Source organism: Microtus ochrogaster, chromosome 17 (genome assembly GCF_000317375.1).
Source record: "Microtus ochrogaster isolate Prairie Vole_2 chromosome 17, MicOch1.0, whole genome shotgun sequence".
Taxonomy (NCBI): Eukaryota; Metazoa; Chordata; class Mammalia; order Rodentia; family Cricetidae; genus Microtus; species Microtus ochrogaster.
The window spans coordinates 22,482,559-22,496,453 of record NC_022019.1 but is presented as its reverse complement, the minus strand read 5'-3'; the positions used below and the strand labels follow the sequence as shown (position 1 = coordinate 22,496,453).

Sequence of the window (13,895 nt, the reverse complement as noted above, 5' to 3'; positions counted from 1 at the left end):
AGAGAGAAAGAAGTTTGCTGATGCTGCTCAACATGCTAAAGGTGAGGCCTTGTTATTTCATATGAGATATGATCTAATCTGATAAGCATGACATATGAGATATGATCTAATCTGATAAGCATGACTGGAATAATGGTATAGTAGCAGATAGATTGGCATCGTATAATTTTAAAGCAGGACTTGCTCTCTTTTCCTACCTGGGCTCTGGGTTTATTTGGGTTGCTTTTTGTGTTAACACAATTACTTCCCTTCTGCCCCCCACAGATTGCTGCTGTGTCCATAAGAAGACTGGCACAGTTTTGATGGCTACCTGTGCCTATTTCTCTTTACGGCTGATTTGGCACAGAAGTCTTTGAGGAAAGCGCATTAAGGATGGCAGAAGCCGTCGTGATTGATCTCTTCAGTTTAAAATTGAACTCACAGAAAATCTGCCATCAGACATTACTGAAGACTTTGACCGGTATCCACCACCACCACGCCCCCAAGGCCAAGCTCCTTTGCGTAATGTGTGGTGGTAACGTCACCAAAGAAAGGGACGGTGAAAACGATCTTTCTGACATGGAAGCAGGAAATGGATTTCCACTTCTCACGAGAGATTTTGAGACTATTAGCAATTCCAGTATGGCGGCCTCTCTGTATACAATTAAACAAAAAATTGATGAAAAAAATCTGAGCCACATTAAGGTGATTGTACCCGAGCACAGGAAAACGTTTGTGAAGGGTTTTATAGATCAGCTCTTCACTGAGGTCTATGATTTTGAGTTTGAAGATTTACAGGGAGCTTGGGGAGAGAGCCTGTTGAAACCGTCTACCGAAATAAACGTACCCACAGCTCAACAACTAGAGGAGATCCAAAGTGAAATAGAAGCGTACTTGAGAAGCCTGCCGACCCTGAAAGGGGACTTAACTATTATCACATCTCCGTTGATCCCAGGTATCCTACACACTCTTTGTCACTTGTGAAAACCCAGACTTTCTTAGGACATGTCTCACTTCCTTTTTTCCTTTTTTTGTTGACGCTTGTGAATTGCACTTCTTTTGCAACATGGGGGTTTTATGACCTTGTGGGTCAATGGCATCAAGAGATGACTTCATCAGAGCCACCTCAAATAAGCAAATTGGTTCCCTGTCAATTCCTCTTTAAGGCAAATGTCCCAATCCTCCTTAAAAAAGAAAAAACAAAACAAAGCAAGATCATTTTTGTTGTTGTTGCTGTTGTTGTTGTCCTGGAAGATCTTGTATGTCGAAATGCTGACACTTCAACCCTTTGGGCATTTAGGCAGAGGGTAAAATTTCAGAAAAAAAAATCAATCTTCCTTGGATAAGAAGTTTTTCTCGTGAGCAGTCACACAGGGTGACAGCTGTGTGTACCAGTGCATGGGGGTGCAAAGTGCTGCCAGAACTAGAAAGCACACAAACAATTGCCGACTGGAGTGATCCGGGAGGGTCTGGCGGAGACACTGTCTTCTGTGTGTTTCCTTGTCTCTGTAGGACACCTTTTTACTCTGTCACTTATAATCAACAGATACCTTCATCCATGGATTTACGACAAGGACAGGTGGCATATCCTACATCCCAACCCTTAGCTCACTCAATCTTTTCAGTAGCAGCAAACGGAGAGATCCCAAAGTAGTTGTTCAAGAAAATCTTCGTAGGTTGGCTGATGCTGCAGGATTTAATGCAGAGAAATTTTATCGAATAAAGGTAAATTTTTGTTATATATTTTGGTTTTCCAAAATATTGGCATTCTCCCTGTCAATAACTATATAACTATTAAGTTGTGTAATTTTTGCTTCTGGAACTTTATCTAACAGTTTAGGATAATGCTGTAATTATTTTTCTCTGCTTTATATATTATAGCCTAAAGATCAAATATTCATATGTGTCTGTGCTCTCGGGCATGTGCGTATGTATGGATCTCATCTAGAACGCCACAGTTCTAGATGTAATATTACTTTTCAGTGAGTATCCAACCACTACTGCCCTGTCAATACAGAAGAAAGTCCCCGGATGATCAGGCAAACCTTTGGGTCTATCAGTACAGAAGAAAGTTTGCGAATAATCAGGAAAAGGTTTGGGTCTTTACTTTTTGTGTGAAGACCCTGCAGAACTAGGGTCTAAGTGAGGAGAAAAATCTGTTCAAGAATTCTAGATTTACTTGAGTCTAAGAAAAGGGGGGGAAAAATCACTGATTTGGTACTTTCACTTTCTAGCAAGAAAGTGAAACTTGCCTTTTGTGAGAAGTACTCAAAATAAAGATTTACTCATCTCTGGGGAGGTGGGGGATTTGCATGACTTCCGAGTCAGCTTTCCTAAGAGCAACATCTGTAGAGATGATATAGTTGGTATTTTATTATGTATAGAATTGGATAATCTATACATTATAATAATGGCATCCTATAATAATAGCATGATAACCTACTGTGGTACCCACATCAGTGCTTTTAGAAAAGCCCACATCTAAGAAGTTTTGTTTTCAAAACGTTTTTGCCCTGTGTTCTGTGCTAGACCGATCATGCCAATGACGTGTGGGTCATGGGGAAGAAGGAGCCTGAATCCTATGACGGGATAGTCACAAACCAGAGCGGAGTCACAATCACAGCTCTCGGTGCCGACTGCATTACCATAGTCTTCGCAGATCCTGTGAAAAAGGCCTGTGGGGTTGCTCACTCTGGTAAGTGTGTTTAATAAATCATTTGAAAGTTTGTTCGTTTGCAGTGCAAGCTATTTTGTAATTTCTTTCCTGATGGGCATAGAAAGCTGTTAATTGTATTGCTTTGTGATAGGATGAGGCCTGTGTACTCTCACCACGGAAACAGATATAAGGAGTCAACAAGCAAATTAGATGAGTCAGTCGAATTTCGGAAGTAGGTGGTACCTAGTGGTATTCAGGAGTCCGTAGGTTTTAAGCCTGTCAGTATTTCTAAGCAAGTATACGCTATTAACATATAGGGCAAGATAACCCTGCAGTACAGACTGAATTATCTTTAGTCCTGAACTTTTTTTTAATTTATTTATTTATTAAAGATTTCTGTCTCTTCCCCGCCACCGCCTCCCATTTCCCTCCCCCTCCCCCAGTCAAGTCCCCCTCCCTTGACAGCCCAAAGAGCAATCAGGGTTCCCTGCCCTGTGGGAAGTCCAAGGACCGCCCACCTCCATCCAGGTCTAGTAAGGTGAACATCCAAACTGCCTAGGCTCCCACAAAGCCAGAACGTGCAGTAGGATCAAAAACCCATTGCCATTGAACTTTTTAAATGTGCATAATAATCACTGTCTTTGTAATAACCAAAGACAATCCTTCGTGCTTTTCAAAACAGTGTAGGTGTGGCTGCCTCTGGCTGAGAATCCTTGGAGTCTGAGTACCAGGGAACGGGGATGTTAGGCACACTGGATGCAGTTCACAGCATAAACAGCATGAGAAAAGCAGTAAGCTTTAAAACAAAAGAAACAAGACATGTTTGTCTATGCCCGTGAATGGAAAGACGCTTTTAGTTTAGTTAGTTTCACTAAACTGAGACTGACACCTAAAGAGAATTAAAACAGCATTTTCAAAGGCGATATTTTGTCAAACTTACAGAATTACTTTCTGAAAAAAATGAAAAATAATATTTATTCTATGTTTATTATCCTATGTAAAATGAGACACACTCTTTTGAGTTTTATCTTACTTATAGATATATGACTCTTTTGCTTTTTAGACAATATAGAATCAAGGGTCACCATTTGCTTTTGACAAGCTAAAGTAACAGAATTGGATGAGGGGTCAAGTTCACTGTATGACCTTGTCAAAAGTAGCTTCAAATTTGAACCTACACTCAAAGGGAAGAGTATTTCTTAGGTTTGAAAGACTTATTCTGAAAATATCCAAGATTTAGTCAAAATGAAGCTATACATGTGAACTTAAAAATCATTGCTAAATTAGCCATGAACTACAATACAGTGGAATACATTATATACTCACCGGGATCAGCTAGTCTAAACTCCATCTGAGGGACTAATTTAATAAAAATATCTTAAACTAGCTATGTCTATGTGAATATGTTTCCGGTGGTGAGAAGATAAAGGGAAGTTCCTGAGGAAGAAAGGGTATATATCCTTGTGTGTGTAGAAAAGTCTTGACAGTAATCAAAATATCTGTACTAAGTTGTTTTCTTCTGAAAATTACTGCCTACATTTCCAAAGGGATTTCAGAATCATGATGTTAAAAATTCAATATTTTTTTCTTAAAGTCTTTTCTACCAAAAAGCTTCTCCCCTGTTTTTATCATTGAGACCAACCTATTTCGTTCTAGTCTTCTTCTTCCTCTTCTTCTTCTTCCTCTTCCTCTTCCTCTTCCTCTTCCTCTTCCTCTTCCTCTTCCTCTTCCTCTTCCTCTTCCTCTTCCTTTTGGTCTTTTAAAACAAGGTTTCTCTGTATTTCTTTGGCTGTCCTGGAACTTGCTCTGTAGACCAGGCTGTCCTTGAACTTATGGAGATCTGCTTGTCTCTGTCTCCCTAGTGCTGGGATTAAAAGCCTGCTAGGCTCTTCCGGTCCTCTTTCTACAATTACGTATTTAATGACTTACCAATGGACACTGGACCTATTATTTAAATATTTATTACTTCCACCATCTCTTCCTTTTAGCTGAAAAGAAGAAATGAGCTCTTTACCCAAGTGTTTAGTTTTAGAAGGGCAGGTGTCTGGAGTAGTGAGAAAAGAGAGCCGGGGGACTCCTTATTGTCCGCCTAAGTCAACTGAATTTGCATCCGAATGAAGGAAAAAAATGTAATTCTCTTAGGTTTTATTTTAGGAAACTAAATGGAAGCAGGAATGAAGAAAGTGGCTTAGTCTTAGAACTCATCATGAAATCCAAAGAAAAGAAAGAGCTAGTAGAAAAATCTGTGAGGAGACTGTCAGCTGCAAAGATGAACTTCAGTGTGAAAAGCGGAGAGATGGCCAGACTCCACAGCGTTACTAAGAGAAGCTAAAGGAACAGGAGATAATTAGAAGTCCCATGCCCATACAGTGAACACAATGATTGTTAAGATGTAAACGTTACCCCAAATCATCTACAGATTTGGTACAATCCTAACAAATCCCTAATTGCATTTTTTTACAGGAAAAAGGGGGGGGGCCTTTGGATAGTCACAACAATCTTGTAAAAGATCAAATTTGGACATTTTGTAGTTTCTAATTTTAGAACTCATTTCAAAGCTATAGTATCAAAAATAATGTAACACTAGTATTAAAAATAATAGATAAACCAACAAAATAGAATAGAGAGCCTACAAGTGACAGATAAGCCATGAACTATGGTGAAGAGCTTTTTACCAGCCAGGCGGTGGTGGCACTACGGGGAGAAACCCTGTCTCGGAAAAAAAAAAAAAAAAAAGAGCTTTTTACCAAAGATGCCAAATTGGTTATTCAATGGGGATCAACCAGTGGAGCTGGGGAAGACAGACACCCAGAAGCAAAAGAATGATTCTGGCCCTTACCATAACAATAGTAAAAGATAAGAACAGAATGGATCAGTGACCTAAATTTTAAGAGGCAAAATTATAAAACTCTTAGGAAAATGAAAACCAGAAGTGTTCATGCCTTTGGATTAGGCGATGTAGTTTTTAGATAACCGAGCAGGAAAGAAAAAAAATTTAAAGACAGGTAAATTGAACCTCATTAAAATTTAAAATGCTTATGCATGAAAGGAATGGAGTAGAAAGGAAGCCCATTGTGTTTAGTAAGGGGTTAATTACTAAAACAACACCTGCAATCCTAGAGTCAAAACAGCTGGGTTGAAGAATGGGTAAAGGGACCGGGGATGTAATTGCCTTGGCAGAGTGCTTACGCGGCATAGATGACATTGTCTGTTCAATAGCATCATACAAACCACGTATGGTGGCTCACATCTCTAATCCCAGCACTCAGGAGGTAGGGGTAGGAGGATCGGATATTAAGGAATGGAATTTTTCCCTAAAAATGGTTGTAAATAGCTGAGGAGCATAAGAAAAGAAAAGCTAATCAACATCATTCATAACTAAAGAAATGTAAGTCAAACCTATAATCTCAACATGCATCCGTCAGAGTGACTACTACTTAAGACATAAAACAAGTCTCGAGGAATGATGAGTATGAAAGATGTAAAAATTCCCTAACAGAAATAGTCTTTTGCATATGGTGGCACTTGACACCAGCACTTAGGAGGCAGAGGCAGGCAGATCTCTGAGCCTGAGGCCAGCCTGGTCTACATAGTGGATTCCAGCTACATAGTGAAACCCTACTTCAAGTTAAAAAAAAAATGGTATGGGGATTCCTTCAAAAGTTTAATATAGAATTGCCACATGACCTAGAATCCTGACTCCAGACCTAGGTCCAGAAGAACTCACATCCTGATCCGTAAGATCCATGAGGCAGAGACAGCCCAAGTCTTCAGTGACAAGAGAGTAAGTAGGAAAACGCAATGTGGTATGGTACAATGACATGATACTCTGTCTTTAAACGGCCATAGATTCGGATACGTGCTGCAATATGGATGAACCTTCTAGACATTGATTCCATCAGCCAGTCACAGGCAAACCCAATATGATGCTCCTCACGTAACGTACACAGAGTAATTAAAATTCATAAACAAAAATTTATAGGAATAGAGAAATGAGAAGTTATTATTTGAGAATATAGTTCCAAACGTGCAAGGTGAGGGAAATGTGGAAATTGAACGCTGCCAATGTTAATACTGAGTTGGACACATTAAGTGGCTGACCTGTTCCGTGTTCTGTGTTTCATTCCCCTGGTAGTAGAAAAGAGAGGGGAGAAAGACTAAAAGGACATTGTTCCTATGGAGACTAAACATCAATACCAGTTTGCAAAAGAGACTCCCTTTAATTGATGGTTCTGTAGGGTTAATGATGGTACTGTATTGGAACCGTTACTTTGGGGGTTCATCTATGATACACACTTTGAATACACAAACCACAGCTGTTGTTGGGAATCCACATTTTTAACTTCTCCTGTCTTCTTTTCCTCCCATTTACCAGGCTGGAAAGGTACTTTGCTGGGCGTAGCTATGGCTACTGTGAACGCTATGACTGCAGAGTACGGCTGTAACCCGGAAGACATTCGTGTTGTTCTGGGGCCTTCAGTAGGCCCCTGTTGCTTCGCTCTTCCCAGAGAACAGGCAACCTCATTTTACGATCTTCATCCCTCGTGTGTGCGACAGTTCGACTCACTGAATCCCTACGTTGACATCCGAAAAGCCACCAGGTGTGTGTGATTTCGATGCGGTGCCAGAAGCCCGGTTACTGCTTATCGTTTCTGAGATGACAGTTACTTTAGAGAACAGAAAATAACTCCCCACAACAATCCAGGTAGCAAATATTTGAGGCGCTTAACATACACACATATGGAAAAACCCACATTAAATAAGGCATCTATTCTCACTCAGTTTGTATCACAGATGATTTCATGACTGTTATAGTTTATCTATTTCGAAGTAAATTGCAAATTGATGTCTACGGAAAACTGCTTAAACCTTGTATAAAAAAGCCGATATGGACTTTACTTCACAGCTGTTGCTTAGGTCAATTCTCCTAAGAAATAGAAACCATAAGAAAGTTGATATTTTGAGAGTATTCTTATTGTCTAATTAGTTAGAAAACATTTCTTGTAAAACATTAGATAATATCAATATGTAGCACTTGTGGGCCTGTGCATTTTGAATATAAGACTGTGCTTCCTAATCTCTGTTGGAAACTGTCATTTCTAAGAAAGGAAACTGATGTCTGATTTGAATTGTGTTTCTATTCCAGTCAGCAAAGCCGTACCCAGACCCCGCCTCATTTAACACATGAGTAGAAAGGATTCAGTCAGTCCTAATTGATTCTTAAATGCGGCTTGTGAATGAGTGTCACCAATTTTATTCCTATTTTATATCACAGCATTTATGAACAAAGTTTTCTGTGAAGAGTCTAGTATGTGTGTGTGGGGGAAACGTGAAGATCAGATGATTAAAAGTAGGCCCTATCTGAACCAAAGGAGTTTTGTACACAGGTGCCCTTCCTCCCAAACAAGCATCTGACCCCCAGAGCCAGCACACGTCTGCAGGGCAGTGTGGATCACCGCACAGCTCCTATTTGAGCTTTGCTGATAAAATCTACCATTTCCTGACTAGCCCTGCTGCAGAGTAAACAGCAGCTTCCATTCATCATGCAGAGGTCTTTCCTGGAATGGGTCCACCCAAGTAAACATGTCCTTTTCACATTGCTCTCACTATCAATAACATAAACTCTTCTGTCTCTTGATATATCTTTGTTCTAAGGATTCTTCTAGAACGGGGAGGAATTCTTCCACAGCATATTCATGACCAGAAGGGAGATCTTGATCTCTGCACATCCTGCCATCCTGATAAGTTTTTCTCCCATGTTCGAGATGGGCTTAACTTCGGTACACAGATTGGCTTCATATCCATTAGAGAATGAGGTACACACCCTCCTCTGTGCTGTCTCTCTTCAGATTCTTTCCATGTCCCCTCCCCACTCAATCACCCTCCCTCCTCCCTCCAGCCTTTCCCTGCCTTCATTGAAAAAGTAATTAAATTTAATAATATTCCTTGTTCCCTATAAAGATAATCAAGTTTTGATTTTTAAGTGGCAAAATGGTATAGAAAAGTTTTGGGAACACATTTCATGATGAAGACTATTCATTTCTTTTTCTACTTAATTAAGAATAGTTAATAGGCTTATGTTAAAGTTTTAAAGTAGTTTAATCTTCTTTTTAAAAAACTGTATAAGAAGTCTTTATCTCTGATGTGAACTTGATCAATGCATGTCTTATTATAACATCTTGATATCTTTCACTATTTTTGTTTTATGAAAAATAGATTAATATTGTAAAAATGGCCACACTTCCAAAATCAATCTACAGATTGAATATGATCCCTACAAAAATTCCAACACAAATTTTCACACGGATGTTGAAAGGACAAATTTTAGCTCCATATGGAAATACACACACATACACAAAAGGAAAAAACCAATATAGCTAAAATAATCCTGAATAATAAAATACTGTTGGAGCTATCATCATCCTGGATTTCAAGATGTGCTACAAAGCTACAGTGATAAAAAAAAAAAAAACAGCATGGTGTCGGCATAAAAACAGACAAATTGATCAATGGAATAGAATTGAAGACCCAAACATAAATCCACATACTTATGAACATCTAATTTTTTTTTTTAAAAAAAAAAGAGGCCATAAATACACAGTGGAAAAGAAGCAACCTCTTCAACAAATGCTGATGGTCAAACTGGATGGCTGCATGTGGAAGAATCAACATAGATCCGTACTTATCATCCTACACAAAAATTAACTGCAAATGGATCAGAGACCTCAACATAAAACCACACACACTGAACCTAATAAAAGAGAAAGAGAAGAAAAGGCTTGAACTCATAGGCACAGGAAAAGACTTCCTGAACAAAACACTAAGGCACTAAGAGCAACCATAAATGTGCCCTCATGAAACTGAAAAGCTCCTGCATGGCAAAGGAGCCTGTCATCTGGACAAAACAGCAGCCTACAGAATGAGAGAAACTTTCCACCAACTCCACATCCAATAGAGGGATAATATCCAAAATGTATCAAGAACTCAAGAAATTCGATTTCAAAACACCAAATAACACAATTTAAAAAATGTGTACAGATCTAAACCGTTCTAACTAGAGGAAACTCAAATGGCTGAGAAACATTTAAAGAAATGTTCAACATCTTTAGTCATCATGGAAATGCAAATCAGAACTACCTTGAGATTCCATATTACACCTATGAGAATAGCTAAGAGCAATAATACAAGTGACAGCTCATGCTGGCAAGGATATGGAGCAAGGGGGCACTCCTCTCGCTGGCGGGAGTGTAAACTTGTACAGTCACTATGTATGGGGGCTGAGGACAACTTTCAGTAGTCTCTTCTCGTCTACTACCATAGGCTTCCAGACATCGAACTGAGCTTATTAAGGTTGATGGCCAGAGCCCTTACCCACTGAGTCGTTTGTATATTTTTCACTCTTGACAATGACTTTAGTTTTTAATGTACTTTATGATTCCTACCTCGATGTTCTAAGAGCGTTAGTTAGGAGTTCATGTTTTATTTCTGTGTGTTTTACAGGTTCTTGACTGAAATGTTGCATCACCGTTTCCTGCATCCTTCCACACTGCTTGCAAAAGAAAATTTTAGCTTTTTGATTTATATAAAACCAAGAGAGTTACAAAACATAATTCACCTTTAGGGTATATTTTCCCTGTGACCCACAACCAGATGATCTTAGTTTAATTCTTATGATAACTAAGGAAAGAATCAATGTGATGTTATCCCTCAAGTTAGTTCTGTGGATTTATCTATAAATCAATACCAGGTCTGTTCAGTTCAGTGTTTGTTGAATGCCAACTTTTTTTTTATAGGGATGGAGCTTGACACAGTGAATCAAAATAAAGACAACTTTTCCATTTGAGTCAAATGCAGTAGGAGAGATAAACACTTCCTTTTAAATATATATATATATATATTTGGAATTGCCTTACACAAGAGTAGGTTTCATTATGGCATTTTCAAGCATCATGGTTTTGCTGATCCTCCCCTTTCCCTTCTTTCTCTTCCCTTTGAGCATCCTTCCACTCCCAACAGCCCCTCCTTTCATGTCTAATGTGTTCTGTCACCCCCTTCCTTGCTCATCCCTCTTTTCCCATATGTTCTCTTTCTAGGTTCAACACCTATATCCACATTTATACCCACACATATACGTATATGTGTATGCATGCATAAACATTAATGGTTAGGATTCATATATGAGAGAGAATACGCAATGTTTGTTATTCTGAGTCTGGATTATTTTGTTCAATATAATAATTCCAGATCTGTAGGAGAACGTGAATAAAGTAGTCCCACATTAGCTCAGACTTGAGAATAATAAAGGGTTCTTTATTTAGGGGGACAGATTCACAGATCACAGTCCTCTTCACGAGCTGGAAACAGGAACCGAATCCAGTGGCCAAAAGAGAGCAAGAGAGCAAGTGTGGTTTTCGGTACCCAAGGCCACGCCCAACCTGGTCCAGCATCTCGAAGGCCATTGGCTGAAGGAGTTTCCCCAGCACACATCCATCTACTTTCCTTCAAATTTGATCGTTTCATTATAGTTAAATAAAATATTGTATTACTGTATTTTTGTTACCCATTCATTTCTTGATGAACATCTAGGCTAATTTCAATTCCTTGCTGTTGTGGCTAGAATAGCAACGAATGTACATGTTTAAATATCTTTATGGCAGGATATAGTCTTGGGGATATGCGTAGAAGTAGACTAATTGGGTCATAGGTCTATTCTGTTTTCTTTTATTTATAAAATATATTCTTTTGAGAATGTAATTCATGTATACAGTGAAATATGGTTATAACCATCCTTCATTTCATCTCCAACTCTTCTCAGCTTTCCCCAACATGTCCCCCTCCCAGTTTCATGTCCTCAATTTTGGTGATATTTCATTTGTATTTTAATAAATGAAACTTGCCTGAAGTTCAGAGAGTAAAATAGCTACACTGATCAGCCTTACAGACCAGGCAGTGGTGGCACACACATTTAATCCCAGCATCCACACTAGCTAGCCATAGAGGCGGGGCAGTAGTGGTGCACGCCTTTAATCCCAGCCCTAGAGAGGAATATAAGATGGGAGGAGACAGACTCAGTCTCACTTTCAGATTCCATTTTGGACTGAGGGAGAGGTAAGAGCCAGTGGATGACTGTTTTGCTTTTCTGACCTTCAGGTTGAGCCCCAATTTCTTTCTCTGGATTTTTATTAATTGTGCTACACCCACTGTTGATTTTCTGAAGTCTCCATGCTGATCTATTTAATGGCTGTTCCAGTTCACACTGCTACTGACAGTGAAAAGGGTCCAGCTTTTCCTACATCCTCATCGGCATCCGCTAGCATTTTTCTTTTGGTATTTTATTATTTTTATGTGTATGGGTATTTTGTCTGCACGTATGTCTGTGCACCACGTGTGTGTGCAGTGACCAGGTAGGCCAGAAGAGGATGTCAGCTCCCCTGAGACTGGAGTTACAGATGGCTTTGCGCTGCCATGTGGGTGTTGGGACTCAGGCACAGACTGTCTGGAGGAGTCACCAGTGTTCTAAGCCACTGAGTCATCTCCCCAGCTTTGTCATTTTCTCTCTTGGTAGCCGCCATTCTGACTACACTTTGGTAGACTCCTAAAGTAGTTTTAATTTTGATGTCTATGATGGCTAAAACTGTTAATTGCATTTTCAGTATAGGTCTGAACATTTGTGGTTCTTCTGAGAACCATCTGTTCATTTCCTGAACTCTTATTGACAGGCAGTTTTATCGTTCAGTTTTGAAGGATTTTATGTTCTAGGTACTAATTCCCGGTCTGAAGTCAAACTGGCAAACATTCTGCACTACTCTGTAAGCTGTTTGTGCTCCTGCTGATAGTTCCCTTTGCGGTGTAAAATCTTTTTTCTTTATGTAATCTGTCAAATTATCTAGGATTGAGAAATACCAGGCTAACTACAAGACAGACCAACTATATTGATCTTTATTATAATGGGCAAACTCACAAAACAGGAACGAAAAGTCCAAGCTCAGCTATGTAGTGAAAAAACCAGAGAGAGAGAAAGAGAGAGAGAGAGAACAAATCCTGGGCCACCTAGTGTTTTTCTCCAGGTACCCAAAAGGCCATGCCCCTCACTTGGTCCTACCACTTAAAGTTCATTGGCTAACAGAGATTCCCCATCACCCAACCCTTTTGTCTAAATAAGGGAGTTCCAAACCCAATACAAAACTATATACAATAGGAGCAGATATTAAGTATAAAATTAGGACTACAACCAATATAAATAATATTAAGCAAGGAACACATGCTAAATGTTTAATAAACATTCTATTCTAAAGAGTCTAAGTCTTGCATTGAAAATGGCTTGGCTAAATCATAAGAGGAAGGTAACTAAGACTGTCTAATCTTCAACCCCATTGAAGGCCTGGCCAGGGAGAGAATATTACTTGAGTAGAGTAGGCAGGAAGTGCAATCAAGTAGCTTCCAAAACAAGCAATATATGACAGAGACAATTAGCTACCTGAGCAATCACCCAAAGTCTCATTTGCAATGTTGAAGCAACCAACTTTGGCTAAGGCCTATAGTAACTGACAGACCAGATTCAGAGGCAGGAAAATTTTCAAAACTGTCTTTCCCTGTCTTGGCAAGGTTTGTCAGTCTTCTTCCTTGTGTCCTCCCTGCTTGTCCAGTCCAGACATCGTACACTTTGTCAGTGGTCGAGGCATGGGCAGTTCCTTGCCCAAAGGCAAACTGTGCCAAGAAGAAAACAAGCTCCAAGTGGAGTGTCTTTGGTGTTCAACGTTCTCTCTTGTCTTATGAAATTCGTAGTACTAATCTTCAGAGAATACTGTTTCCAGTTGTTATTATCTTCCCAAGGAGCTGGTCCTTTGCTAATTTGTAGTGGCTCTTTTCTATCTCCTCCAGCTAGTTTTGGTTTGAGGTCTACCTTATCATATACAGAAATTGCTACATAGGATTACACAGCTTCCAATTGCTTGGTAGGATTTTTCACCTTTTGAATATTTTTGTTTTCTGGGTTTTGTTTTTTATCTTTGCTGATTAAGTGTGTTTCTTGGAGACAATAGATGTACCTTGTTTTATTAATTCCATCAGTGATTCTGTATTTTTTTATTGTTTAATTGAGCTCATTTGCACTTGAGGTTATTTCCTATGATTTTGATTTTCTGGTTGTTATATTATTAGTATTTCTGGTCTTCTCTGTTAGTATTAGGGGTTTTCTGGTTTGCTGTGCTGTCCCTGATTACTTCCTCCCCAACTCTTTTTTGATCACTCATGAAATATA

The 13,895-nt window shown here is 39.2% G+C and overlaps 1 protein-coding gene across 2 annotated transcripts in view; it reads left to right on the top strand.

Annotated features, from left to right (window-relative positions):
• Positions 1-10,989, top strand: part of Lacc1 (laccase domain containing 1) — an 11,875-nt gene extending 886 nt beyond the window's left edge. Inside the window, exons 2-7 of one of the 2 annotated variants that reach the window (XM_026783159.1) lie at positions 265-934; positions 1,526-1,704; positions 2,509-2,674; positions 7,011-7,236; positions 8,291-8,451; positions 10,954-10,989. In XM_026783159.1, coding sequence (XP_026638960.1) covers positions 373-934; positions 1,526-1,704; positions 2,509-2,674; positions 7,011-7,236; positions 8,291-8,450 — 1,293 coding nt within the window. In that variant the 5' untranslated portion in view covers positions 265-372 and the 3' untranslated portion in view covers position 8,451; positions 10,954-10,989. The other variant, XM_005355639.3, reaches the window with a different exon arrangement.
• The last annotated feature ends 2,906 nt before the right edge of the window (positions 10,990-13,895 follow it).